Genomic DNA, 27,240 nt, shown 5'->3' with positions numbered 1-27,240 from the left:
GGCGTTACAAATGGTATCAGAGTCAGACACCGGACTATATGTCAACGACGAGGCTATTCCCCAAAGGGGGTAGACACGAGACGGTGTGCAAGTAAGGACCCTAGTTCCAAAGGGGAGTGGATTTGGTGGGGGTCCCACATTGATTGGAGAAAGGAAAGACTGTCGGCGAGGACGTTGGGTCCCGAAAGGGGGGTGGATTGTGACCTCCCACGTTGGTTGGGGAGGATAACAAAACACCCTTTATAAGGGTGAGGAAACCTTCTCTTAATTTTAAAGCCTGAAATTGGTTGGGGAGGATTACAAAACACCCAATACGGTGGATCTGGGCCATTACACATAATTCACCCCTCAAACCCAATACGGTGGATCTGGGCCATTACACATAATTCACCACATTTGAGGGTCTAGCGTTAGCCCACTACCCAGTGTCTAGCTCTGGTACCATTTACAACCGTCCAAGCCCACCATTAGTAGATATTGTTAATTTTGACCTCGTTATATTATTCGCAGAATCACACACAACCTAATCTAACCAACGCCATGATTGTAGTGATCATGTTGTGTACTAAAATGTTGCAAGAATTGAGAGTAAGCAATGGCACTCTGTTTTTAAAATCCTGCTGGTTTCCCATTATCCAGGGGGAGAAAAAACCACGGTTCATGAAGCCATTTGTTTTGGAATCTCACTCCAAAACCCAATCCTACCCCTCCATTTCCACCTCCAAACCGCAGTTTCAAGGGGCATTTTAGTCCAATTACAGAAAAAAGAAAAACATGGGTCCCGTACAACCTTAAACCAGACCACCACGCTGTTTCTTCCTCCAAAAACCAGGGGCTCCACTTTAATGGCTGCGGGCAGCTTCTCTATAAAAACCACCACCCCCACCCTTCCCCCTTCACCAAAAATCAAAACTCAAAGACTTTCAAAGCACAGAAATGAGCTCCTCAATTAGATCAGCTTGGGTTGTAGCTGCCAGTGTCGGCGTTGTTGAGGCCCTCAAGGATCAAGGGATTTGCCGGTGGAATAACGTCTTAAGATCGGCGCAATTCTACGCCAAAAACCATGTTGGGTCAGTTTCTCAGGCCAAGAAGTTTTCCTCCTCCTCCTCCTCCGCCGCCGCCGCCGCCGCCGCCGTGGCTTCCGGCAAGCAGCAGAATCAGTCGGAGGAATCTCTGAGGACGGTCATGTACCTCAGCTGTTGGGGTCCTAATAATTGAACCGCCTCTGAGCTTCAAAGATACGCTTAAAAAACATTCAAATCGAGATTACGGCGGGACCGGCGGCGGTTCGAGCGGAGTGACACCGCCGGGCGCGGTGGTGGAGTTGTTGAGCTGATATAGATATTGATATGGTTTGGGGATGTAATTAATGGTATGCTTTGGGCGTTTGATTCTTATATGAACATTTGTAAAAGCAATTCCCCTTAGTTCTTGTTTCTTTATTAAATACAATTGATTCCTAATTTCTTTACATTACGACCTACCCGCTCGATCTAGATAACAATTTCAAAAGATTTTGACCGATTCCATTCTCGGGGAGGGCTCAAATACACAAGGGGGCTCGAGTTTTTTTCTCGGGTTAGGGTTTCTTTCTCGATCTTTCCCTAATTCTAAATTCTAATCGTGTAGTGGATTCTACTTTAGTCAAGAGGTATGTGTAACTGAGGTTCGCCCTCTACGTTATTAATCCATTTAGGCTTGACTAGCCATTTAGGCTCGACTAGACACATGTGGATTTAGGAAACTTGGCTCGTGAATAGTTTCTTAATAATAGAATCTCTCTTGAAATACGGGAAAAAAATCATTGGCTTATCAAATTATCTATCGAGCCATAAAAAAGATTCATCAAAAGATAGAAACAAGTCCATTATCTATTTTACGTCAAGTAATATGTGGAGTAACTCCCGATATAGCAATAAAGGCAAGTCGTGTAAGTGGATCAACTCATCAAGTTTCGTAACCGCAAAGAACGGTTCGTTCTTTTTATTTCTCCTTATCCATAACCATAAGGGCTGGAAGTGGATTCATAAAACCTAGCTCGATTAGGAACACATGATCGAACTCCGACAATAATTAATCTTAATTAATTTTAAATAAAATGAAAAAATGAGTGAGAAATGACAATAATACCCCTCCCGTACAATGTACCCTGTTTCACAAAGAGCGGCAGAATCCGCCAGTTTCAAGCCCAACTCCTCCGGTTTAGAAAGGCAGTTTCTCCTCAATAATTCCAACTTTACCCCTCACATTGCTGTCAAAAGAACCCGATTTCTAGGGGCAATCAAGTCCAAGAATCATTTACAACTTATTTATTATAATAATAACATAGCAAAGATTAGGATAAGAAATATAATCCTCGTCTCCATCGGTCACGTTTAGTTAATAAAGAAATTTCCTTTTCTACCCTTCTCTAGCTTCACTCGAGATAGGTATTACAAGGCCACGATCCAACAAATTAGATAGAAATCTCTAACTATTTCTACCCTTCGATATTACAAGGTCATGAACGACCCATATCCACTGCCACTAAATATTGTCTTCTTTGGATTTTCCCTTTCAAGCTCCCCTCAATGCTTTAAATCGCGTCTTCTAGAGGAGGTTTCCACACCCTTATAGATGGTGATTTGTTCTCCTCCCAACCAATACCCAACCTCACAAAAGTAGACCCCACAAATTAAATAAATAAATATATATATATATATGGGAATTTAAAATAAAAAAGAAACCCATTTGAGAGGAGGAAATCAGCCGGTCGCGGCGGTTTACTCTCCTCGCTTCCCGGAATTCAAAACCACGTGCCCAGTGGAATTAAAGAAAAAAACCAGGGGCCTTTTTGGAATAATCTCTATAAAACTCTCAAAATATTCCAACATTTCAGAACAGAGACAGAACAGAGATGAGTTCATCAAGAACAGCTTGGGTTGTCGCCGCCAGTGTCGGAGTGGTGGAGGCTTTGAAAGATCAAGGGGTTTGCCGCTGGAATCATACAATTAGGTCGGTTCAGCAGTATGCTAAAAGCCATGCGAGATCTGCTTCGCAGGTCAAGAAGCTTTCATCGCCGTCGTCTGCGGCGGTTTCCGACCAGAAATGGAAGCAGTCGGAGGAATCTCTGAGAACTGTCATGTTCTTGAGCTGTTGGGGTCCTAATAATTGACCCATCACCCCCAGATTGTTCTTCTTAGGAAAGCTTTTGATTGTATAAATTTCACTCTTTAACATTTTTTATAAATTTTTATGAATAATTTTATTTTTTGTTTAAAATAATATTTAAAATTTTTAATATGATAAGTGTTGGTAATTACATTTATAATGAGTAATTAATATCTTTTGTCTTCGTTCAATGGACCAACCTTATCCTCAAATTAAGAACGGGCCCACTTAATAGATTCGTTGTCGTGTCGCCATCTAATGGTCTAGATATTGTCATACCACAGGATCACATTACTTACTTCTCACTTCTAAGAGTAAAGACTATTCCCACCGAACAACACGAGTTATTCCATCATATTTTGTAAGAGATCACCCAACATAGAATTGATCCGAGTAAAGCACGTTCCGTTGTGGTATTTGATTCATTTATGTACCCCTTATTTACTCCGCACTATTTCTCGTGGGTACAAAAAGAATTCTCTTCTTTATAGATAATCTTTTTTGGGAGGAATAATATATATTATTTCTTTCTATATGCTCGACATAGTTAAGAACAGTAGGTTCTACCGTGCATATGCTGTAGTTCTTTTTGTTAAAAGAGAATTCATCGTATGATCCAGGATCTAAATCTGTTCTCTCGAGTAGCTCTTTCAGTGTAAGAGGATATTTTTAACTACACAATTATGAAATTTCGTCTTAGTTAAGAGTTTCGGGTTGAAGATTATAAAATATATGTGGTGCGGGTTCATCTCGCTCGACCAATTCGAGTGATGATGATGATGATGATTGTGAGATCCCACATCGATTGGAGGAGGAACGATGTATTCCTTATAAGGGTGCGGAAACCTCTCTATAGAAAACGCGTTCTAACACCTTAAGGCTGATGGCAATACTTAATGGGCCAAAACAGACAATATTTGCCGGCAGTAGACTTGGGGCTGTTACAAATGGTATCAGACAAGGTTCGAGCAGTGTGTCAGCGAGAACACTGGGGCTCAAGGGGAGTGGATTATGAGATCACACATCAGATCCTACATCAATTGGAGGGGGAACGAAACATTCTTTATAAGGGTGTGAGAATCTCTCCCTAGCCGACACATTTTAAAATCGTAAGACTAACAGCAATACGTAACGGGCCAAAGCGGACAATATCTACTAGCGATGAGGTTCGGTTATTATAATGATGATGCTCGAAAATATGCTCACTGCTTGAGAGATTTCATTATAAAATGAAGACTCTCGAGTGAGTTTCACTCTCACGTCATAATCAAAAAGACGAGTAAAAGAAACATCAGATCTTATCCGAGGTGGAGTGTTTCGAAAATCGTTCAAATCGGTAGAGTTAGAGAGCAACACACAAACAAGAGTACAAAATCAGTGGGTGAGAAGCGAGTGGTTTGCTTCTCATACTTTGGGCTCATTCTCAACCTAATTTCACAAAAATGATCCACATTTTCCCATTTTTACCCTCCACCCTTCACCAACCTACACATCATCAACAAGGGCAATCCAGTCATTTCACATCAAGTGAAGAATCCACCACCTTGTACGAACTCAGTTTTTCAATGATTAGCCAGAGGTTTTCCCCATTCCACGTTCTCCAAAACACATCTATATAAACCAACCAAACCCTTTTAACCTTAATTTCATCAAACTGTACGACACAAACAAGAACAAGCAAAATGTGTAGCGGAAAATACTGGACGACGGCGGCGGCAGCGAGTATTGGGGCGGTGGAGGCGTTGAAAGACCAAGGCCATTTGTGCCGGTGGAATTCTGCTGTCCGGGCTCTGTCTCAGCCCAATAAACTTCCGCCGCCGCCCTCGTCGGCGGCGGCGGTTAGGGATTGTCGGGAAGAAGATCATAGTAAACCCAAGCAGTCCGAGGAATCTCTTAGAACTGTTATGTACTTGAGTTGTTGGGGTCCTTATTGATTTAGGGTTTTAATAAGCGATAAGTAGCTAATATTTTTTATTTTATGATATGATAAACGATGAATAAATATCGCGATAAATTTTCATGTTTGTTGTTAATTGTCTCGTTTAGATACTAAAACGACTTTGAGAGAGCACGGGATTCAAAAAGATCACATATAGAATAAAGACGAACACAACTCTCCACAATGGTATGATATTGTCCACTTTGAGTATAAACTCTCGTGGCTTTGCTTTGAGCTTCCCCAAAAGACCTCAGACAAAATGGAGAGAGTATTTTTTTATTATAAACCCATGATCATTCCTTAAATTAGCCGACGTGAGACTTTCATCCTCCAACATCTTGGAAACTGACCTAGTAATTTAACCTAAACGTAAAAGTTTAGGAACTATCTCAGTGATTTAACCTAATTTTAACGCGGAAACGTCCCGAGCATCTCGTTGTAACTCACAGTACAAATCGAGCACTTTTGTTCCTTTTTGGAAAAAGCATGGGCACGATCGAGTTAGATCGGGTTGAATCAGGTCAATTCAATCGAGTTCCATGTTCATCTCCCTTGTCATAACGTCCCATTATTATATTATCCCCACTAAGGACAATAATGTAGTGGGGACCATTACATTGATTGATATCACCACTAAACTTTGTTTTATTTCATCCTTTCCCATCAAACTTTATCTTTATTTTCCATAAATTTACTAAAATTTTATTCCTTTGTGGACCATTATTTTCTTTAAATTATCATAAACAGCCAAAGAGCTAAAAATGTCCATTTTGCCCTCAAAAAACCAGCCTAGTAATGGGACCAACAAGGGTAATTAAGTCATTTGGCCATTGTTTGTATTCTCAAAGGCAAAACCATACAAAACCATAGGCAAAAGGTTTGTTTTTTCCTAAATCCCATTGGCCAATGAATCTCAATATTCATTGGGTTTATACCGAAAAAAAAAAACACGGTAATTACAGTTATCGATAAAGAAGTCGAGCTCACTTGTAAGAGGAGATTCTCTGTTTAGACGGAGAAGGACGGAATGACGGAATGGATAATATTTTTTTCTGTTAGATAAATGGGGTCGGGGACGGGATTAAATTCTCCGTCCCCGTCCAACTCCCTGCCCCGCTTAATATAAATATATTTTTATCTCATATTAAAATATATATTTAGTTGATTTTGAGATTTTAATTATAATATTTAACTAAAAGTTACAATATTAAAATTTGAATTATGAGATAAAATATATTAATTTATTAGAATTTTTTTACCAAAATTAAAATAAAAATTTTAAAATAACTTTTTTTAAAAAAAATAATTAAAGACGGAGAATACTTTTTTTAAAATATTTTAAAAAATATAGAGTTATTTATTGGTTGTTAGGTTATCCTTTTCATTAGAACTGTTTTAAAATAGTTTAGTCTACTTTCCAAGTGGTTTAAACTCTTTTAAATTATTGTGTATAAAACCAATTCAAATCTCCAAGTAAAGTAAATTCTTTATATTAGCGGTTTGAATTCACTTCTAAGCAAAGGGTTCAGAAGTTACGTACCCGAGAGCGAGCCAAATTTAGAAATGAACAAAACAAAATGCGAGCGCTCCTCTTCCTATCAGTCAAGCTGCTTCGCTCCTTCCCTTCAACTTCGTTCTTGCACGAAATAGCTTCTGGGTGTCACCCGAGATTACAAGAGGTAGACTTTCTAAAAACAACTGTTCAATTTCTTGGATTGGTTCTCGTGTCCCGACGCTCGAAAGGATGGATGAATTTAGATCTGTATGTTTCAGGAGCTGACTATTTAAGTTGATCTTCTCTAAATGGAGAATCAAGCCTACCGAGTTATTATTACACGACTAAATACATGGATGGTTGGTCTGCCACCTTATTTGAAAATTGTATTCGAAAAGTTTATTTAAAAAACGTTAGAAGATTTGAGATCGTATAAAATACTATTAATAATAATTTATAAGATTCAATCTTATAATTAAATGGGTTAATTAAACTATATATTATATGGGTTATACACTCATATAATTACTCTATATTTGAACCTACCTATTAAACTTATATATTTTAACATAGATATCTTGTCTTATTAATTTAATTATTTAGTTGAAAAGGACCAAAAATAAAAGAAAAAGGAAGGGACCCACCACAAGAAATCGAAGGATACCCTTAAAATCGACCTCATCTTTGACAGGTCTATATACCTATGAGATCTCATGTCGGTTGGAGAGGGAAACGAAACATTTCTTATAAAGGGTGTGAAAACCTCTTCCTAACAGACGCGTTTTAAAACCTTGAGTGGAAGCTGTTGAAGGAAAAGCCTAAAGTAGACCATATGTATTAACGGTGGGCTCCTTGTCTCTGTCACTCATCGAGTGTCTTAATAGCTAGGGCTATTATTGGTCGATTAAGTGTAGATAAAGAAATATGTTCCTGAGTTCACGTACCAAAAGTTGCTAAATTAATAAAATATTCATAAAATTTATACTTTATTTAAAAACTACCCATAAACTTTTAAAAATTTAAATAGTATCCTAAAATTAAAAAAATTAAAAAAATACCTTTATTATTAATTTTGGATAAAAACAGTTAGAAGTTTATTTAAAAATACTCTCAGCTTTGTCTAGTATTTCAAAAATACTCTTGAACTTAAAAAGTTTCATTAATATTTTTCAATTTTTTTTAAAAGTATTATAATAATATTAGTACGATATTTAAAAGAATATTCATGAAATTTGAAAAGTAACAATAACGTCCTGTTATCTTTATTTTTTAAAAATTTTAAAAGATTTTTATGGTCTATTAGCATCTCATATATTATTCTTAATTTTTTTTTATATTATTTTAAAAGTTTATGAGTATTTTTGAAACATAGTACTAACAAGTTTAAAATAAACTTTTCAAAATATGAACGGGAACGATAAATGTATTTTAAAATTTTAAAAAAGACAAATGAAAAAGTTAAATTATATTTTTATTAATTTGGTTTTTTTTTTCTTTATCTATATCCTATACTTTTCTTGGGACCAACGTAATATTAATTATTCCTTTATTATATAATATAGTAGCATGGAACCTCCATTCTACCTTAGAAGTGGGGCCCACAATCGTATAGGTACAGTCAGCACGAAAAGGCCACCTCTTGTATTCTAAAAACAACACGTACCTCTCCTACTCCGTCCCTTCCCCAGAAATTAAATTACCCACGTCACGACAAAAAGAAACTCTCAGGGACTGACTTGCAATAAACTAAATTAGTGGGACCCACGATTAAGACGTGTCACTATGTCATTGGTTATAATGGATTAATTATCTGACATCGTATGGATAAGTGACACGTAATCCGTCCTTTTCCGAATTTAAAATATTGCCTAAATAATAAAAAAACTCTTCCATTTATTACAAAATTGAAAGAATTAAATTATTGCCGTTAAATCTAACGGACTAAACTGGGGGTTTTTCTAAAACCGGTTTCCGGTTTACCGACCGAACCTACTGGCTCCGTCTATAAATAACGCTGCAATTTCTTCATTTCTACAATCATCTGAATACCGGATAGTGACTTAGTTGCAGAGATTTCTCCTTAGCTTTTAATACAGTGCTTTAGGTTGAAGATGAGTTACCTGAACAGAGTCGGAATGGCGGCGAGCGTGGCGGTGGCTCAAGGCCACACGGAGATCGGACACAAGTGGAAATCTGGACTCAAATCTCTTCGCCAAGGTCGGAAACTTTTGTCTTCCGGTGAAAATCCGGCGGATCTACGGCCGCTTTCGAGTTTGGTTGGATCGGAAGGTCCTGAAGCCGTCCAGAGCTTTGACGCCGCCGAGAGGATAGCGCAGAGCGAGGAATCGCTCCGGCGAGTCATGTACTTGAACTGTTGGGGCCAGGGTTGATCTGGCTGCTAGGTTACTGTTGGAGATATGTGAAGTGATCTGTAATTACGATCTGGTCGCCGATCGGTGGATTGCGATCGGATCTAGGGCTACTGAGGTGAGAAGAGATTCAAGGTAATTGATCTGTAAAGATGCGATGAAGAGGATGAATTGTGATCGATAACTTGAAATCTGTTTGGAAGGATCTCGCTATGTAGCTTTGAGATAATTGTATATAAAAGGATAATAATAGAAACTCTTCGTTCTGTGTATTTTGTCATTGATTATGCTGAAATCTAACTGAACTGAAGAGACTATTGGTGATCAAACATCATATCAGGATTTGTGAAAGTTGCTTGTTGAATCGAGAAATTATTCGAGTGTGAGCGATTTTAGTGTTTGTGAAAGCCTCATGTTTCTGAAATTCACAGTAGACAGGCAATCTCAGAAACTAGAAATCTGAAGAACTTGTCAATCTGCTGTAAAAGATGTAGCGGCCATGATCACAAACAGAGATGTAGATGTTCATAACTTCTCTGGTTCCAAATCGCATCAAAATTTTCATTTAAATATTAAAGGAGTGGGGAGAAAATTCTACCCCTTGTCCTGAACGGAGGTATGAGGTGGCCGTCAACGGTGGAGGACAGGCGATGGGGGTCGTCATTTGAGTGGTGGGTAGTGGTGGCCAGCGGAGAGATAATTGTGGCCACAGTTACTGTGAAAGTGAAGTGTGAGGGTATTTTTGTCATTTGCATATAATCAGAAAGTGAAGTGTGAGGGCATTTTTGTCATTTGCATATCAGAAAGTGAAGTGTGAGGGTATTTTTGTCATTCCTATATAACCAGATAGTGGAGTGTGAGGGTATTTTTGTCATTTGTATATAACCTGAAAAACCTTTTTACATCACTGTATAACCAGATAGTGAAGTGCGAGGGTATTTTTGTCATTTGCATATAATCAGAAAGTGAAGTGTGAGGGTATTTTTGTCATTTGCATATAATCAAAAAGTAAAGTGTGAGGGTATTTTTGTCATTTGCATATAATCAGATAGTGAAGTGTGAGGGTATTTTTGTCATTTGCATATAATCAGAAAGTGAAGTGTGAAGGTATTTTTGTCATTTGTATATAACCCAAAAAACCTTTTTACATCACTCAAAATAACTTATTTCTCGGATTTTATTATTATTATTTTTTAATTATTACTCCCAAATTGGGTTCTAACTCCAAACAACTTTAACTAACTCAAACGGTTTATTTCAATTAATAAGGAGTCTAATACTATGAGTGAAATTAGGTCGTAAGAATAAATTTAAATAATAATAATAATAATAATAATAATAATAATAATAATAATAATAATAATAGTAGGGACCACAAACAACAATAATTTAAAAAAATAAAAATAAAATATTAAGAATCATTTTTTGTTCCAATATATTCCTTACTTATAAAATCATCTCCTTAGCCAATAAAATCTTGTCTATATTTAAAATTTTTTAGAATATTTAATTTGGTTTCTAATAAATATTTAAAATTTAAAATTATCTAATAAATTTTGTTATTTTTAATTTATCCAATTATAAGAATAAATATTTAATAATTATATTTTCATTTTTTCTTTTTATACAACGTTGTTTATCTTCGTTTATTTGGATTGTAAATGTCGTTGGGTGATACAAACTACTGAAATGATATCTATACCAAAAAAAAAAAAAAAAAAAAAAAAAAAAGTTCCCATTGTCAGCAGATTTCAGATGACGATGATTCAGGAAGTTCAGATGACGATGATTCAGGGAGTTCAGACGATGATGATTCAGGGAGTTCAGACGATGATGATTCAGGGAGTTCAGACGATGATGATTCAGGGAGTTCATCACAATCATCACGAATGGTCTTTAACCTGGAAGCATTCAGTTTCAAGAACCCTAGCAGTTCCTTCTTCTTTGCAACGCTTTTAGGATGATCATTATCAAAGTTGCTCAATTCAACGCTTACCAATCTGTGTCTCCAGCATTGTTCTGGGTAGTAAACGCAGCATGGATGCGTCCCTTCATCAAATTCACAGTATCCAAACTGCAACAAACAATCCAACAAGCAAGAACCAGGCGGTTGGTTTAATGATGAAATCAATCAATCAATCAATCTTGAAGAAACAAACCCATTTTCAATCCTTACCTTGATGGATTGCTCCTTCGTTGATGTCACAAAGGTGATGCATTTTGGAAGCGGAACAAGCCAGAACAAACATTTCAAGAGATTACCGAAGGCTTCGATGCTTTGTTTCGGATCGTCCTCGAACCGAACGTCGATCTTCAAGTTCTTCACATCATACAATGGAGTAAGCCATGTGACATCTTCTCTGAGTTTTGTAGGAAACAATTGCTCCTGTAATTCGAGTGAATGATTTCATTCAGATAACATTATACACAACAGAGAATTGTTGAAACAGAGAATTTACTTACAAAATTCGACTTGAAATCCAGTGTCAACTCTTTGCAACTGTTGAAGGTTAGAAGAAATCGATTCAAATCCTCGTGAGGAACAGGCTTTGAGGTACGGAAAAAGAGTGAGATCTTAACGTTTAAAGGTTTAGAACGAATCACCGTGTGTGAAGGAACTCTGTCGGTGTAACCAATTTCCAGAGATTCTAGCAATGGAGTATCAATATCCAATCGATCAAGGTAATTGCAGTATAAGAACTTCATGTTCTTGAGCCTGTCATGCCTAAACTTGAGGGATTTCAACTTACAGCATCCTTCAACTCTGAAATCTTCCATCAAACGGAAACGATCCAAATGCTGTTCAACCCAAGGTCCTGTGATCTTTTCCGAGTAAAGTAATGACAGAGATCTGAGGAATTTGCCAGTCGGCTCACCAAAATTCAACTGGCATGATGGTGACCAGGCCATGTCAAGAATACAATATTCAAGGTTTTCAGAGATTAAATCGATCTTTTCTAACTGTAGCATTCCCATGAACTCCAATCTTTTCAGATTGGCCCAATCCAATTGGATCCAGTGGAGTTCCGTCGTCTTGCTCATTTTGAGATACAGTTGCTCAACAATTTGGCTACCAGGAGTAGGTTCTTGGAGGAGAGATTTCGAAACATTCGCGTGTTTCAATCTCAGAGTTTTCAAAGCCCTAGTATCAGGAGAAATAACGACTTCGCATTTGTACATCGAAAACGGCCCTAGAAAATCAAAATTCTCAAGATTCAGTGCGTCAATATCCAACAATCGCAGGTCTTCGCAGTACTCAACTTCGAGAGATTGAAGTTTCGTGTTCTCTTTCAAAGCAAAGCTTTGAATCCCTAGGCTTCTTGAAAGTTTCAGTTCCTTCAACGGGGAAACACTATCTAATACGATATGCGGAGTATCGAATCGGAAACAATCTAATTTCAGAATAGTGAGGGTTTTGAGATGGAAAATACTTCCTGGCACCATGATGGAGTAATGCCTTCCATCTTTATGATTATCACGAACTTCGACATCGGTGTTCGTCAGTTCAAGCTCTCGCAAATTGAAGGATGCAGCGAAAAAGATCAAATCAGGTCCCAGGGGATTGAACATGGAATGAAAATTAGTGCGAACCGCCAACCTTTCAAGAGAATTCGTTGTGCGTTTGTAAAGATTGTTGTAAATGAGACGCAAGAATAAGTCGAGATTGCGATGAAGTTTAGGGTCGAAATCGGCTTCCAGGGCGGGGAATGATCGCCAAATAGCGTGATACTTGGATCCTAAGACGCCGAAATGAACTGCTTCTCTGAAAGAAAGGAAGGACAAGATCCGGTGAAGGATTTCTTCCGGCAGTTGGTCCATTTCCATCACTCTTCTCCGTCAGCTTTTCCGATATCGTCTCTGGTTTAAGCTCTCTCAGAAGAATGAATGCTTATGCCAGAGATCAGCAGAGTCCAGCCCTTTATATAGGCCAGTGCCGTACTCCCCCTGCGCGCGAAAAATAAAATTAAATAAATATTTTAAATTATTTCTATAAAAATTCATTTTTATTAACCTTCATTTTATAAATTTTTAAATATAATTTATTCATATTATTTATTTAACTAATTTTAATAAAATTAAGTTATTTATTAAAAGTTCAATAAAATTAATTAAAATATAGTTTTTTTTTTTTTTTTTTTTTTTTTTTTTTTGTAATAAAAAAATTACATAGGGTCAACCGTGTCTTATCCACAGCTCCTCCACGATATGGTTGTGGCGGTCGAGCTGCCGCCCCCTAATATAAAGTCATCCATTCATTCTGGTTCTCTATTTGTTCGAATGAAATGCTTAGCTAACTCCACGATGTGGCTGTGGCGGTCGAGCTGTCGCCCCCTAATATAAAATTATCCATTCATTCGGGTTCTTTGTTTGTTTGAATGGAACGCTTAGCTAACTCCACGATGTGGCTGTGGCGGTCAAGCTGCCACCCCCTAATATAAAGTCATCCATTCATTCGGGTTCTCTATTTGTTCAAATGAAATGCTTAGCTAACTCCACGATGTGGCTGTGGCGGCCGAGCTACCGCCCCCTAATATAAAATCATCCATTCATTCGGGTTCTCTCTGCCGAATCGGTCGTTCAAGACCTTTGGTCTATTCAGACCCGATGAGAAAAATGTAACTATGTTTAGATCGACTCAACCGAGCGTGGGATCTATTTCATTGATGAACAACAAAATTTTGTTTCTATGGATGCATCGAATGAATATACACTTGTTGAGATGTAAAAATGTGATTTTTTTTTTACCTATTTGTGTCATGTACACTGTTTTTTCAAGCTTTCTTCAGCCAACAGTGAGTGAAGGAGCTCTTGCAATCTACCAGCGCCCGGGCCAGGGGCGAACACCGAATCGTTTCCACGCACCGAGCACGGGTCTGCACCGCCTTCTGAGCTTCCAATGCACCATGCCCCTGGTGAAAATCGGCTTGTTCGGCCAAGCAACTCCTTATCTATCTTGTCCAAGACTGGATCGTCCTTGGCGAACTTTCGAGCGAACGGGGCGCTGCTATTCACCATTTTATTGAAGTCCTTCATTGTCAAAGAGAGTGGATGCTGCTTTGGAGGATTGTCCCAAGCAATGTAATGGAGGTCGTGGCTAACCGCGGTGTGGCGAAAGTCGTTGTTGTTGCAGATTACTGTGTGGAAGTAGCCCTCGGGCGATGAGAGAAAATTTGTGTAGTACATTAGGATGGTTCTTGGGAGATTATCCCATCCCCATATGCAATACTCGACGAACGATCGTGTCAGCATTACCCATGCCGAACCTACAAACACGAAACATTGCACAAGTTTCAACATAAGAATTATTTGAATGGATCCCTAAATAAGGCTACTTAAGAGAAGGACAATCCAAAATACTCGTCCAAACCGACGTCTAAAGCTCCTTCCCTAAGCTAGCACACACGAGAAGATTGTTATTAGCTAAGCAACAAAACGCTAATCGTTACGCATGAGAATCGCTCGAAATTCAGGCTCGAAAGAGTCTATGGAGCCCAACTAATCTATTCAGTATTGAGTTTCATTTAATGTAACAGTCCAAGCCCAAGCCTACAGCTAGCCGATATTGTCCTATTTGGGCTTTCACTTCTATTACAAGCAGGGGCATTGTCACGAAATATTCCTTTTAAGGGTATGGAAACCTTTTCCTAATAGACCCGTTTTAAAACTGTGAGGTTGATGGTAATATGTAATGGATCAAAGTGGACAATATCTGCTAACGGTGGGTTTGGGCTGTTACAAATGGTATTAGAGCTCGGCACCGAACGGTGTGCTATGGAGGACACAAGGTCCCCAAGAGGGTGGATTGTGAGATCTCACATTGATTGGAGAGGGGAACGAAACATTCCTTATAAGAGTGTAGAAACTCTTCCCTAATAGACACGTTTTAAACCGTGAGGCTAATGGCGATACATAACGGGCCAAAGCGGACAATATCTGCTAGCGGTGGGTTTGGGCTGTTACAAATGGTATCAGATCCTGGCACCGAACGGTGTGCTATGGAGGACACAGGGTCCCCAAGAAGGGTGGATTGTGAGATCTCATATTGGTTGGAGAGGGGAACGAAACATTCCTCATAAGGGTGTGGAAACCCTTCTCTAATAGACACGTTTTAAACGGTGAGGCTGATGGCGATACATAACGGGCCAAAGCTAACTAGTTATCCAACTTAAGTTTTCAACTTAACCAAAGAATTACCTTCTAAATATGGAAAAAGTAACCAATTGCACCAACATTCAGACTGGTACAAGAAAGAAATCGAAACGATACCGACCTGTAAACAACTTGAAGGACGTGGGAAGCGAGCGTCGTTGAGTCGTCCAAGAAAGATCAGATTTCTTGGACAAGTAAAGACCTGGATCAACGATGATAGGTTTCGCACGGTGACTCCTGAAATGATGGATCAAAGATGTTCATCATAACACGAAAACACTTGTGATTACAAGATCAAAACAAAATGTCAAGGCATTAACCATTACATACAATTTCCACCCAGCGATCATCGGCGAATGCTCGATAAAATTGAACTTTCGAGTCAAGTTCGAGAACACATGAAGCAAATCTGCAGATTAAAAACACAATTCAATCACATGGAAACACATTCAACAAGAACAGGACAACATAAATTCATCACAGAACTAATGAGTACTAACCATCTTGTGTCATCAATGGATAATCAGAAGCACTCAAGTTTATAAACCAATCCCAATCCCGACTCTCCCTCAACAAAATCGCGATCGCTTGAAGCGTGCAAGCAATCATCGTAGGACCTTTATAAGTAACCAAATTGGACTGAGCCATAACTCGCACATTCTCAACCTCATTGAACGTTGGATCAGCCTTCACAAGATTCGTAAGTTCCAATCTTTCACGAGGCGGAGCCTCGAGATCCATATGCAGAACATATTGGTTTCTTGGGTGATATACAGCCTGCAAGGTCCTCATCATTCTATGGCTATCACCCTTGGTGCCTGATATCAGATAGGCCAATCTTGGGGGTACCATTTTCATAACACTACTAGCTTCTTCTAATGAACTTCTCAGTTCAGGCTCAATGAAATAGCCACTAGAATCCTCCTGTTTTGCAAAGGAGATAGCATCAAATGGCAATGGCTCATCACTTTGTGAAGGAAAAAACAGCCCAAAAGCGGCTGTTAGAAGCAGAGTAACTGAGATGAACAGACTAGCAAAGAAGGGGACAATCCATTTTCTATCACTAAACATCCTTCCTGAATGAGAATTGAAATTCTTCCTCATCCATGGCGGATTTAACAGCCCACCCACATTCGATTTACGCCCAATCATTCCAGATAAAGCTCTTAAACACAGATTGAAACCCCACAAAAGCTCACTTCTCAGCAAAAACTTCAAGAACCGACTAGAATCACAGCTTCTAAAGAACGAAAATCATTTGGGTATGTTCAAAAATTGCTCAAGAACAATCAAAACAAGCTAAAAAACGAAACCCATTTCATATAAACAGCGATCTGGCCAGAAATCAAAGAGAAGTAACTCAGAGTAAATGAATGCAATCAACTCAAAAACAACACATAACAGCGCATGCTCCGAGCAAACCCAGATCTAAATCGATTGAAGTAAACTAAAGGGTGAGAGCCATGGAAGCAATGGATGAGAGCTTCACAGAGCTCAAAAAGAACAGGAAAAACAAAAGAAACCCTTACTGGGTATTGCGAGAATGAATCAAAAACGGCCAAAAGAAAGAGAAGAGAAGGGGATTTTGCAGAGATGAAATGAAATGAAGAAAGGGAAAGTTAGGGCAAGAGAGAAGAGAGAGGAATCGGGGAAGGAGATGACCGTACAGAAATGGCCGATTGAGAGGATTTGGTTTTGCTTCAAATGTTGGCATAAAGAAATTGAAGCATTCAAAACACAAAGGGAAATTTCATTTTTGTTGCTAATACTCAGAATTGCTTCATATTTTCTCTTCCACGCGCTACATTTAAGCGCGTGTATTTCACGCACCAATAAACTAGTATTTTAATTGTTTAATTCCTATTTAGGTTTTACCTCCAAAAACAATTTTTTTGTTTTTTTTTTTACTCCCTGAATTTTTATTTTTATTTTATTTAAGTTTTTGAATTCTCGGTTGAAATCCCACGTTAGCTAATTAATGGAAAGATCGTATATATATCAGGGTAAAAAGGGTAGAGAAGATACTTCGAGCGAATGTTCGAGTACCAGACGCTACGACATTGAAGTAACCCATGTTATACTCCCCCGAAAAAGCTCGAATGACCCATTTTACAGTGCGATGGTTGGCTATTCCCGGACTAGCTGTACTTACATTTGTTTTTTCTGGATAAATATACGGGTTTGTCCTTTCCTCTAGATAATAAATACATGTCAATTATCGTTTGAGTTACGCTCATTCTGACATTAATAATAAAATCTTTTAATACAGCAATAAATAAATATATAATATTATTTAATCTTATTGGAAATTATTTAATATTATTGGTATTAGCCATTGACCTATAAAGTTATTTTATTTAATTTTCCCATTTGTGGTGAGGGGCGTTTTTGTAATTTGTTAATTGAAGTGTTTAAAGTTCATCACGCGCTCAACCGAAACTGGTTTTTGTTGGGTCCCAAAAGATTTTTAAGACACCGAAAGGTTCAGGTGCACTCAAAAAAAACACAAACATTAATGGAAAGATTTTTTTATTGATTTTATTTATTTATTTAAATATATATTTAATTGGGTGTCGGCTGCCCTTTAAGCTCTTAATATATTTTATTTTAAAAAATATATATATCAATTTTTGTATTTTTTTTTTCACTAAAAAATACTTTCATTTTATCCCGATTCTGATTAAGATAATACACACGACCTTCATGTAACCGTAACCATAAACATAGTTGGAAGAAAAAGAATGTAACCTATAAAAAACAAGAAAAATTGCATGACCTTCGTGTTACGGTTTTTTGCGCTTCACTTGCAAATTTGGTTAAATGTGTATCAGACTAATTGAACGAGAAAGTCACGAATAATAGACATGCATGACACGTGCCCCCTCGAGAGGTAGGTCATAGGCTGATCTCGAGGATTATCGGTTTGGACAAAGATAAAAACTAGCTTTCTTCTATTGAACCGAATCTATCTTGTATTTGCTTTTGTTTCTCTTTATAGATGTAAGACTCTCCGTTCCACATAAGAGCTAGTTATTTCTTACTTTCCGATCCAAGGAACCTTTCAACTGTATATGACGACGATTAGGGTTTTAGCACCTGTATTACCTTTGATCGATTGATAGGGTTTCCTTATTGAAGTATGAAACATACTTTCACAAACTTTTCTTTGGCCCCTACTTGACTTGACTTGACTGTTAGCACGTGCAGTCTTTTTCTATAAAGAATCGAGTCATGAAAACTCGAGCTAGTTCTTTAAAAGAACTAATTATCCTTTTTGAGGATGAGGTCGACAAGGTATGACTTCCAGCATTTTTTGTAGGTGACAATCTTCATCTTAATCATCTCTATCTTGCTTCTTCCGTGCGGATCATGTTACCCTGCAATATCTCAAGTTAACTAGAAGGCAGGCAATCCTCGGGAAATTCCTATCAATTTCAGATAACATTCCATCTTTTTCCCAATCAATCACAAGGGCTCCAGACATGAGAACGCAAGAGCTGGAATCAAACAAAACGTCTGAATGTCCGAAAACAAAAGAAAATGTTTCATGGGGAACTTGTTTCATGTCGGCGTATTCGTGTCAATTAGACGTCGGCCATGGAATCCATCATACACGGTTCTCCTCAATTCCCTTTTGAAGAACAAGGGCAACAGCCTCGAACACGCCAAACCTTGAGAAGTAAAAGAATGCGAGATAGCTAAGTTCTTTAAAACCGTTCCGTTGTCAAATCATTAAACAATCAAAATGTATGCCATGGCGAATTCTCTTCAAGTGAGATATAAAAGTCGCAAAAACCGCTAAAAGAAAGGAAATTTGAACCAAACCCATTCCTCGGCTCTAATGAGACTCTTCATCAAACGCCATTGCCGTAGTTTCACCTCTCAAAATCTAAAGAATTCGACACACCCACCAACAAAAGAGTCTCAAATTCTCCAATTTTGTGGCTCAGACCTACTCCACGATGCTCTACACACCCTAAACTCCCTCGATTCCTTCGATTCCACCACTAACAAATCCATTCTCTACGCTTCTCTCTTGCAAACCTGCACCAAGGTCGCTTCCTTCACCCATGGCCGTCAAATTCATGCCCATGTTCTTAAATCTGGCCTTGAAGCTGACCGGTTTGTTGGGAATAGTTTACTTTCTCTTTACTTTAAATTGGGTTCAGATTTCCGGCTGACTCGAAGAGTATTCGATGGTCTTTTTGTGAAGGATGTGGTGTCCTGGACGTCCATGATTACGAGCTATGTTCGAGAAGGTAAACCTGGTAATGCGATCGAATTGTTTTGGGATATGTTGGATTTAGGGATTGAGCCTAATGGGTTTACTTTATCGGCTGTGATCAAGGCGTGTTCTGAGATTGGGAATTTGGCTCTTGGTCGATGCTTTCATGGGTTAGTTGTAAGGCATGGATTCAATTCAAATCATGTCATTGTGAGTTCTTTGATAGACATGTACGGGAGAAACTTTGCTTCGAGCGATGCACGCCAACTGTTCGATGAAATGCCTGAACCAGATGCAATATGTTGGACCTCTGTTATTTCAGCTCTTACAAGGAATGATTTGTATGAGGATGCATTGGGTTTCTTTTATTTGATGCTAAGAACTTATAGTTTGTCTCCTGATGGTTTTACATTTGGTTCTGTATTGACTGCCTGTGCTAATTTGGGGAGGTTGAGGCAAGGTGAAGAAGTTCATGCTAAGGTGATTGCGCATGGACTTGGTGGGAATGTGGTGGTTGAGAGTAGTCTGGTGGATATGTATGGGAAATGTGGAGCGGTTGAGAAGTCTCAACGCGTGTTCGATAGGATGTCGAAGAGGAACTCGGTTTCGTGGTCTGCATTGCTTGGAGTATATTGCCAAAACGGAGACTTTGAAAAGGTTATAAATATCTTTAGGGGAATGGAGAAGATCGACCTCTACAGTTTCGGAACGGTTATTCGTGCGTGTGCTGGGTTAGCAGCTGTAACTCAAGGGAAGGAGGTTCACTGTCAGTATGTAAGAAAGGGTGGATGGAGAGATGTCATTGTGGAATCAGCTCTAGTCGACTTATACGCGAAATGTGGTTGTATTGATTTTGCATATCGAATCTTTGAGCAGATGCCAACAAGAAACTTGATCACGTGGAACTCGATGATTCGTGGGTTCGCTCAGAACGGAAGAAGTGGGATTTCTATTGAGATATTTGAAGAGATGATTAAGGAAGGGATTAAGCCTGATTATATCAGTTTTATTGGTGTTCTTTTTGCTTGTAGTCATACAGGTTTGGTCGATCAAGGGCGACATTACTTCGTTCGAATGACCGAGGAATATGGAATCAAACCAGGAATCGAGCATTATAATTGTATGGTTGATCTTCTCGGCCGAGCTGGGCTGCTAGAAGAAGCTGAAAATTTGATCGAAAACGCAGACTTCAGAAACGATTCGTCTCTTTGGCAGGTTCTTCTAGGGGCTTGTACTACCTCTACAAACTCTGGTACTGCAGAACGCATAGCCAAGAAAATGATGGAGCTTGAACCTCAACACCATTTAAGCTATGTTCTTCTGGCTAACGTGTACAGAGCAGTAGGCCGATGGGACGACGCGTTGACGATCAGGAAGTTGATGAAAAGCCGACAGGTGAAGAAGGTGCCTGGTCAGAGCTGGATGTAGGGGGCAAAGCATCAAGGTTATGAGCCTCATATCAAACCCGAATTCAAGGCTGATGATGGCTTCGCATTGATTATCAAAATATGGGGTCAGCTATTGTCTTCGTGCTCGTCCCTAGATGCAGAACAGCCATGAGAAGCCAGCCACTAAACATATCGAGAACGTACCGACCTGGTCGAAAAGGTTATTTAGACGCTATTAACCGGGATTATCGAAAGTTCGTGAATTTTCCATGGAGACTATCAGTTGCAATTTTCAGTTAATTAGACTGGAGAAGGAGATCCAACTACTTGCCAGCATCATTAACATCATGAGATTGAATCTTTTATTTTAATTTTTCTCTTCATTTCCCTTTAGGAAAAGCTAACTTATTTATTTGTTACATGTGTTTCTTACAAATTTTTAAAGCTCTATTTATATATCAATAAATTGTTGTGGAATGATGATATTGTTTCTAACAACTTACGTATCACCGTTAGCTTCACGATTTTAAAACACGTCTGTTAGGGAGAGGTTTTCCCACTCGTATAAAGAATGTTTCGTTCCCCCCTTCAACTAATGTGGGATCTCGCAACAGGCTCATCGCTGACTATCACCGTTAGCCTCACGATTTTAAAACGACTGTTCCCACCCATATAAAGAATATTTCGTTCCCACCCATATAAAGAATATTTCGTTCCCCCCTTCAACTAACGTGGGATCTTGCAATCCACCCTCCTTGGGGTCAGCGTCTTCGCTAGCACACCGCTCGATATCTAACTTTGATACCATTTGTAACAGTCCAAGCCCACCACTAATAGATATTGTCCACTTTGGCCCGTTACGTATCACTATTAGCCTCACAGTTTGAAAACATATCTATTAGGGAGAGGTTTTCACGCTAGTACAAAGAATGGTTTAGGGATAATGTCCGATCCCAAATCGTGGGGCTAACAGCAATAAATTCACTTCAAAGGGAGTAAGAAAACTGGAAAAAAAATACTTGTCATGCTTGCTCAATTTTATATGGTTTTTGGCTAAGACAATCTTTAATCAATTAATAAGAAAAATAACACGAAAAGCAACTTTACTATATGAAAACTGTTGATGAAAACGAAGGTGGTCAAAAAAATGGATTTTTCTTACACACACGCGCACACTCTTCAAGTGGGGGGTGGGGGATGGAGTTGATCTTTGAGACTTTTCACAGCAGCTAAAAACCAGTTTGAATGTTCATATCAAAAAGCTGCCCTCAGGGTTCCCATGGCGGCTTCACGTTTCATTTCTGCAGCCATACCGCTACCTCGGAAGTACATGTATACTTGCTGCAAATTGGATACATTAAGTTTTTCAGTGAGAATCAAAACAAAATGAATGCAAACGAAGAAGATGTGAGGACTATTGGGAGTGAGTCTCAATTTAGTGGAAGATCATGGATTTATAAGTGAGAAATACTATCTCTATTGGTATGAGGCCTTTTAGGGGAAGCCCAAAACAAAGCCATGAGAGCTTATGCTCAAAGTGGACAATATCGTACCATTGTGGAGAGTCGTGATTCCCAACATGGTATCAGAGCCATGCCCTAAACTTAATTATGTCAATAGAATCCTCAAGTGTCGAACAAAGAATTGTGAGCCTCGAAGGTATAGTCAAAAGTGACTAAAGTGTCGAACAAAGAGTGTACTTTGTTCGAGGGCTCCATAGAAAGGAGTCGAGCCTCGATTAAGGGGAGGCTTATATAGTGTATACTTTGTTCGAGGGCAGGATTATTGAGGATTATTGGGAGTGAGTCCCACGTTGGTTAATTTAGTGGAAGATCATGAGTTTATAAGTGAGGAATACTATCTCCATTGGTATGAGGCCTTTTGGGGGAAATCCAAAGCAAAGCCATAAGAGCTTATGCTCAAAGTGGACAATATCATACCATTGTGGAGAGTCGTGATTCCCAACCGAAGATGGGTAACATTTCTTTATGGAATACAAACCTGGATAACCCATATGCTGATTAGTGATTCAATGCAGAAGAATGCAAAGCCAATGAAGTAGAATATCTGTGAGAAGTGTCATTACTCATTAACTAGTTTTCGGACAAAATCATTACATAAACTGAAAGAAAAATCACTATGCTCAGACGAAAAAATATCGAATAATAAGTAACATGGTTTACTTCTGTAGAATGGATATGTGACAGTATGAACATTCATGTACTTATAAGCAAAAGACCAATCTCACTTGAGCCTAGAGTCAAGAGGTTAAAAATATGGCCACTCATTTACTACCTAATACCTAAGAAGCACGGATACTTTAGTTTGACTAGCGTGTTCAACACGGATATATGTTGGACACTTGGATACTCAGACACTTGTTTGACACGTATCCAACACTTGTTAACATAACAGATATGATATTTGACACTAATCGTATAAAATCAAATAAGTGAAAGAAAATAATAAATTTTGAGATTGAAAATACAACCACTTATTTTATCAATCAGATAATTGACTATAAATTTCTTCTTGAAAAATATTTTTATCATTTCTTACGTCCCATCTCGCTGGAATGCTAGGTTATAATTTAGAACACCTATATATTGGATAATCTTACAAAATATGTGACATTTCAAAACACACACAGAAATGCAAACTCGAATAGAACCTACCCCAACCAAAGCATTAGAACTCAACAAGTCTATAGCAGGTAAGATCCCTCTGAAAAAAACACCAAACAACATTAACTTCTCTCAAGAAAATAAAGAGAAAATATTAGTTATTCAACAAGTATAAACCTCTACTTTTATACAAGGACATCAAAACTTACGTAAGAGATTTCCCCTTAAATATAATGGGAGGAGCAACTGCAGAAAAGACGCAGAAGCTAATATGAATCTGGAAGAAGAAATTTATTAACTTGGGTAAAAAGTAAAACATCTTCAAAGTTGGAAAAGTAACTGCAATGAAGTTTGAAAGGTTACCGAGTAAACTAGGAAAAACCACCCGAACTTCAGAGCACTATCAGTCCTGTTTATGTTAATAAGCTAACTTGTTAAACGTATCGCCATAATGGATAATTCGACCGAACCAACATACAGAAGAACACTGAAATTCAAGAGCTAAATTTCTACGAGTCACACATAAGTTGTAACTCAATTTACAAGTTCAGCAACACAAGAACGGACTGAAGTGTACTTTTACCCAATTAAATTTATTAAATGCTACCTATTCATCAACTATATATCAATTGAGAAGGTTCATCACTTTCTACAAACAAATGTTCCTTCTCTCAGAGAAACAGTATGCTTTCACTTAGTATATATCTTAAGATATCTTCACATCAGTTATTCTTATCCCATGAAACAGGTTCTTGCAGCTTCCTCGACTCATATAAGCGTAATACTAATATCCCCAATGAACAAAACCCGGGAAGTATAATTAACCATTAGGGCTGGCCGGCTGGGGTTTGGGGGATTCTTCTTTCAAGGTAAAGAAGGAAAAAAACGTAGTTCCATTAAGTTATACCTTGTCGCACGATAGAGAGGACGATACCACCCGACATATGCTCCAGGTACACCTGATATGAGGTAGATAATAGCAAGAAACCATATTGTTGGACCTACATGAGTAATAACTATTAGTAACAGACCATGGAAGACAACATATTTCAAAGGACATAGGCATATGAAGAAGATTATAAACTTACCTTCACCATTGATCCAAGCAGTAGTAACTGCTATAATGTTCCACGAAAGGCACACAACCAAACCTAGACAATAAATAATTTAATACAATGACTAAGCAACATAATTCACATTAAAAAAAAGTAAATCATTCCTGGAAAGATGGAAAGTGCCATGCATTTGGAATTCTCTCCTTTGGTGTATAGTGAGGACTGAGGAGGGAAGGGGAGGGGAGCTCCAGGATGGTGTAGCGTAGAGTGGGGGCAGAATGATAAATGTCAGCATGCCTTTCATCTACAGGTCAACTAGAGACACTAGTAGACTATTCCTTTTCACTATTGAATCATCGGAAAAATGATTCCTTCACCCACCAATTTAAAAAATCAATAAATCAATACTGCCAAACAGTACTAAAACTTTTGCTTCCATTCCATAATTGCTAGAAATGATCAGTTAAAAAACTTCAGAACTACCTATTTTGAGGAAACCAAGCCTAATGGTGGTTACAAGGATCATATCAGAAGTTGTTAAAGGTTAGCCGCTAGAATTTGTCAAAAACAAAAGATCATGGTCTACAAGATACTCTTGTTAAGCTAAAAGACTTCGATGGCCCAGAACTAGTTCACATGTCACACAGAAACCTCAACTATATATACATCCACGTGAAGGGAACAAAAATTGCATTCAGATAGAATAAACAATATAAAAAAACCACAATATTGGGAAGCGGCTTGATAAATCATGACATCACCATGATTACGGTTTTATTTGCCGTTTGAACTACAACTTAACGTTACCATCATATAATGTTAGCCAAACTATCGTGAAAAACCTGGAAGCAGATTGAGCATCACGTCCACTCACCCAACAATGTTGTGAAGGCAACATACTGGACGTTCTGTAGATGGATCGGTATTTCATTTGCAATATCATTATGGATAAGGGGAAAAAATGGTGGCCAATTTTTCTCCTCTATAACAATTCCAGCTGCCAAAATTAATTGAAAAGTTTTCAGATTAGAGAGGGAAGAATTATGATTCGCTTTCTTCTGATGCAACCAAACAGTTATGCATACCTCTTGCAATAGCATCTTCCCTCCGTTTTAATTCCTAAGCATTTACAAAGGGCAGAGTCATTTAGAAAGAAATATTTCTTTAAAGCACAAGGGATCAGCTAACTCATACTAGTCTTACAACAATGAAACGCAAATTAGAAAATATAGAATGAGTTCACACAATTAATGCATGGAACAAGAAAACGCAGTGTATATTCTTCAAACAAATGATTGGATGAGAAAGAATGGCCGAGAGTTATTTCGTAACTCATAGTTTTTATGGACCAATAATTATCATTTGTTAAGTAGCCAATTAGAACAAGCCAGAATTTGAATGCACTATTGACATAAAATATGTCCTTTGGTTATAGGATTATATGATGCATCTACCGTGTGGTAAAGCAATTACCTGTTCCCTCTTCTTTAATTCAGCTTCTTTGGCTTGAAGCTCCTTCTCCTTAGCTTTCAAATCCTAAAAATTGAAAGGAATAGTGAAGAAAGTGAGATCCTATTTTTCCCTTGATAGTGCTTCAAATAGTAAAAACCCATAATAAACGAAACATTTAAAAGAATGCACTCCACCTTTGCAGTATCGAGAGGAATGTCAATCGTTGCACCACGATCGTAAGTTTCATGGGGAAGAGGTGAGAGCCTGGAGGGTGCGGGCTGAACACCTCCAGCTCCAGAATTCTAAACATAAGGCGAACAGTAAAATGTGGAGGAAGAATAACATAGGTTGTAAAATTATGCAAAAATTATGTCAAAACTCCCGGAATGAACAGCACTTTTCGGACGGAGAAAGCGGGACTGCTTGACGTTGTATATTAGAACTGATTAAAGTATGATTCGCATCATTATGTTCGATAAAAGGACTCAGTACAATTGCATTGGGCAAACATATCGAAAAGCATTGATGCAGATCATAGAACTCAAACTAATAATCACCTTTAAAAAGGAGGGAGGCAAGCATTTTGTTTGTTATTGTAAATCACTAATAGACCATGGTTTTCAATAAACTAAGAAAGCCAACAAAACTAACTCGGTCACATTGAGTTCTCCTGAATCCCATTCCCAGAAAGCAAATCAGAGCAGTTCCGACGCCACAAAATCTCACAATAATCACATTTTTATTTTCGTCTGATCATCAGAAAATAGCGCGACATGCAAGGAAAGTCTCATACGAACAATGAGAGTTTGTTCTTTATCATCCGTAAACGACGTTCTCTATCAAATATAAACGTCACAAGGAAGTGAAAGACCACTGGCCGATCAAAAACTCCATTTCACCGAAGAGAAAACCATAAACAACAACTCATTAACACGACGGAATAAAACAACAAACATTCGAGAAATGGAAATGCTCATTACTCTAATCGTCAAAACACGGATATCAAAAACCAGAAACTCCGATCTGAAAGGCAAATTATAACAAAGCAGAGGAAGAAAACTTACAGAAAATGGATTAACGTCATCGTCAAAAGGATTGGAATCGTATCGACTCATTGTGAAGAAGATCTAAACAAATTATCTGAAAGAAAGAAAGAAAAAAAAGGAAAAACTAATGAAGAAATGGATTGAAATCAGATGTTTCTTACAGAAATGAAGATTCAGGAAGAAGGCAACAGAGAATGAATCTCGCAATCCTTCTTTTTCTTTTCTTTTCCTTTTCTTTTTTGATCGGTTTTGGATTTTACGCTTTCGATGTGTTCTGTTTCTGTCTGTTATCCCAACAAAAACTGAAACGAAGAATATTGGCGCCTGAAAATGCTTAAATATAACGT

General features: G+C 38.1%; 7 protein-coding genes across 9 annotated transcripts; 4 read left to right on the top strand and 3 right to left on the bottom strand.

The window, feature by feature from the left end:
* Positions 1-853: 853 nt before the first annotated feature.
* Positions 854-1,471, top strand: LOC111793656 (uncharacterized). Its single transcript, XM_023675638.2, has one exon. It carries the CDS (start codon positions 937-939, stop codon positions 1,216-1,218), a length of 282 nt encoding a protein of 93 aa, XP_023531406.2. The 5' UTR covers positions 854-936; the 3' UTR covers positions 1,219-1,471.
* Positions 1,472-2,729: 1,258 nt separating this feature from the next.
* LOC147792758 (uncharacterized) lies at positions 2,730-3,211 on the top strand. The gene has a single exon (XM_023675639.2). It carries the CDS (start codon positions 2,897-2,899, stop codon positions 3,152-3,154), a length of 258 nt encoding a protein of 85 aa, XP_023531407.2. The 5' UTR covers positions 2,730-2,896; the 3' UTR covers positions 3,155-3,211.
* A 5,428-nt stretch (positions 3,212-8,639) lies between these two features.
* LOC147792757 (uncharacterized) lies at positions 8,640-9,225 on the top strand. The gene has a single exon (XM_087123001.1). It carries the CDS (start codon positions 8,696-8,698, stop codon positions 8,972-8,974), a length of 279 nt encoding a protein of 92 aa, XP_086979127.1. The 5' UTR covers positions 8,640-8,695; the 3' UTR covers positions 8,975-9,225.
* A 1,285-nt stretch (positions 9,226-10,510) lies between these two features.
* LOC111792941 (putative F-box/FBD/LRR-repeat protein At1g66300) lies at positions 10,511-12,897 on the bottom strand. The gene is made up of 3 exons (XM_023674572.2): positions 11,417-12,897; positions 11,130-11,339; positions 10,511-11,027 (listed from the first exon to the last, which is right to left on the bottom strand). The coding sequence occupies exons 1-3, from the start codon at positions 12,776-12,778 to the stop codon at positions 10,695-10,697; spliced, it is 1,905 nt and encodes a 634-aa protein (XP_023530340.2). The 5' UTR covers positions 12,779-12,897; the 3' UTR covers positions 10,511-10,694.
* A 681-nt stretch (positions 12,898-13,578) lies between these two features.
* LOC111793765 (beta-glucuronosyltransferase GlcAT14B) lies at positions 13,579-16,831 on the bottom strand. The gene is made up of 4 exons (XM_023675800.2): positions 15,604-16,831; positions 15,434-15,512; positions 15,225-15,340; positions 13,579-14,217 (listed from the first exon to the last, which is right to left on the bottom strand). The coding sequence occupies exons 1-4, from the start codon at positions 16,253-16,255 to the stop codon at positions 13,709-13,711; spliced, it is 1,356 nt and encodes a 451-aa protein (XP_023531568.1). The 5' UTR covers positions 16,256-16,831; the 3' UTR covers positions 13,579-13,708.
* A 2,049-nt stretch (positions 16,832-18,880) lies between these two features.
* LOC111792324 (Pentatricopeptide repeat (PPR-like) superfamily protein) lies at positions 18,881-21,238 on the top strand. Its single transcript, XM_023673711.2, has one exon. The coding sequence runs from the start codon at positions 18,945-18,947 to the stop codon at positions 20,754-20,756; it is 1,812 nt and encodes a 603-aa protein (XP_023529479.2). The 5' UTR covers positions 18,881-18,944; the 3' UTR covers positions 20,757-21,238.
* A 564-nt stretch (positions 21,239-21,802) lies between these two features.
* Positions 21,803-27,212, bottom strand: LOC111793112 (secretory carrier-associated membrane protein 1). 3 transcript variants are annotated; one of them, XM_023674845.2, is made up of 13 exons: positions 27,154-27,212; positions 26,912-26,987; positions 26,042-26,149; positions 25,869-25,931; positions 25,481-25,514; positions 25,270-25,392; positions 24,429-24,491; positions 24,248-24,341; positions 23,704-23,749; positions 23,550-23,617; positions 23,392-23,440; positions 22,718-22,783; positions 21,803-22,057 (listed from the first exon to the last, which is right to left on the bottom strand). In XM_023674845.2, the coding sequence occupies exons 2-13, from the start codon at positions 26,960-26,962 to the stop codon at positions 21,971-21,973; spliced, it is 852 nt and encodes a 283-aa protein (XP_023530613.2). In that variant the 5' UTR covers positions 26,963-26,987; positions 27,154-27,212; the 3' UTR covers positions 21,803-21,970. The 3 variants fall into 3 exon arrangements, with proteins under 3 accessions (XP_023530613.2, XP_023530612.2, XP_086979600.1); XM_023674844.2 differs by having other exon boundaries at positions 26,912-27,206; XM_087123474.1 differs by lacking the exon at positions 23,392-23,440 and having other exon boundaries at positions 26,912-27,212.
* Positions 27,213-27,240: the final 28 nt, after the last annotated feature.

The sequence above is a fragment of the Cucurbita pepo genome, chromosome 4, assembly GCF_057944985.1.
Source record: "Cucurbita pepo subsp. pepo isolate OVF chromosome 4, ASM5794498v1, whole genome shotgun sequence".
Classification (NCBI taxonomy): Eukaryota; Viridiplantae; Streptophyta; class Magnoliopsida; order Cucurbitales; family Cucurbitaceae; genus Cucurbita; species Cucurbita pepo.
Note: the sequence above shows the minus strand (reverse complement) of the source record. Positions and strands in the feature narration are given on the sequence as shown.

Excerpts from the sequence above, each read along its gene's own strand:
- LOC111793656 (XM_023675638.2), top strand. The coding sequence starts at position 937 with ATGAGCTCCTCAATTAGATCAGCTTGGGTTGTAGCTGCCAGTGTCGGC.
- LOC147792758 (XM_023675639.2), top strand. The coding sequence starts at position 2,897 with ATGAGTTCATCAAGAACAGCTTGGGTTGTCGCCGCCAGTGTCGGAGTG.
- LOC147792757 (XM_087123001.1), top strand. The coding sequence starts at position 8,696 with ATGAGTTACCTGAACAGAGTCGGAATGGCGGCGAGCGTGGCGGTGGCT.
- LOC111792941 (XM_023674572.2), bottom strand. The coding sequence starts at position 12,778 with ATGGAAATGGACCAACTGCCGGAAGAAATCCTTCACCGGATCTTGTCC. Across the intron at positions 11,340-11,416 it reads TGGATTTCAAGTCGAATTTT|GAGCAATTGTTTCCTACAAA; the intron begins GTAAGTAAATTC and ends CTCGAATTACAG. Across the intron at positions 11,028-11,129 it reads CGAAGGAGCAATCCATCAAG|TTTGGATACTGTGAATTTGA; the intron begins GTAAGGATTGAA and ends TGTTTGTTGCAG.
- LOC111793765 (XM_023675800.2), bottom strand. The coding sequence starts at position 16,255 with ATGATTGGGCGTAAATCGAATGTGGGTGGGCTGTTAAATCCGCCATGG. Across the intron at positions 15,513-15,603 it reads TCCATTGATGACACAAGATG|ATTTGCTTCATGTGTTCTCG; the intron begins GTTAGTACTCAT and ends TTTAATCTGCAG. Across the intron at positions 15,341-15,433 it reads ATGATCGCTGGGTGGAAATT|GAGTCACCGTGCGAAACCTA; the intron begins GTATGTAATGGT and ends CCATCATTTCAG.
- LOC111792324 (XM_023673711.2), top strand. The coding sequence starts at position 18,945 with ATGAGACTCTTCATCAAACGCCATTGCCGTAGTTTCACCTCTCAAAAT.
- LOC111793112 (XM_023674845.2), bottom strand. The coding sequence starts at position 26,962 with ATGAGTCGATACGATTCCAATCCTTTTGACGATGACGTTAATCCATTT. Across the intron at positions 24,342-24,428 it reads TGCTTGGATCAATGGTGAAG|GTCCAACAATATGGTTTCTT; the intron begins GTAAGTTTATAA and ends TTACTCATGTAG. Across the intron at positions 22,784-23,391 it reads GTTCTAATGCTTTGGTTGGG|ATATTCTACTTCATTGGCTT; the intron begins GTAGGTTCTATT and ends CACTTCTCACAG.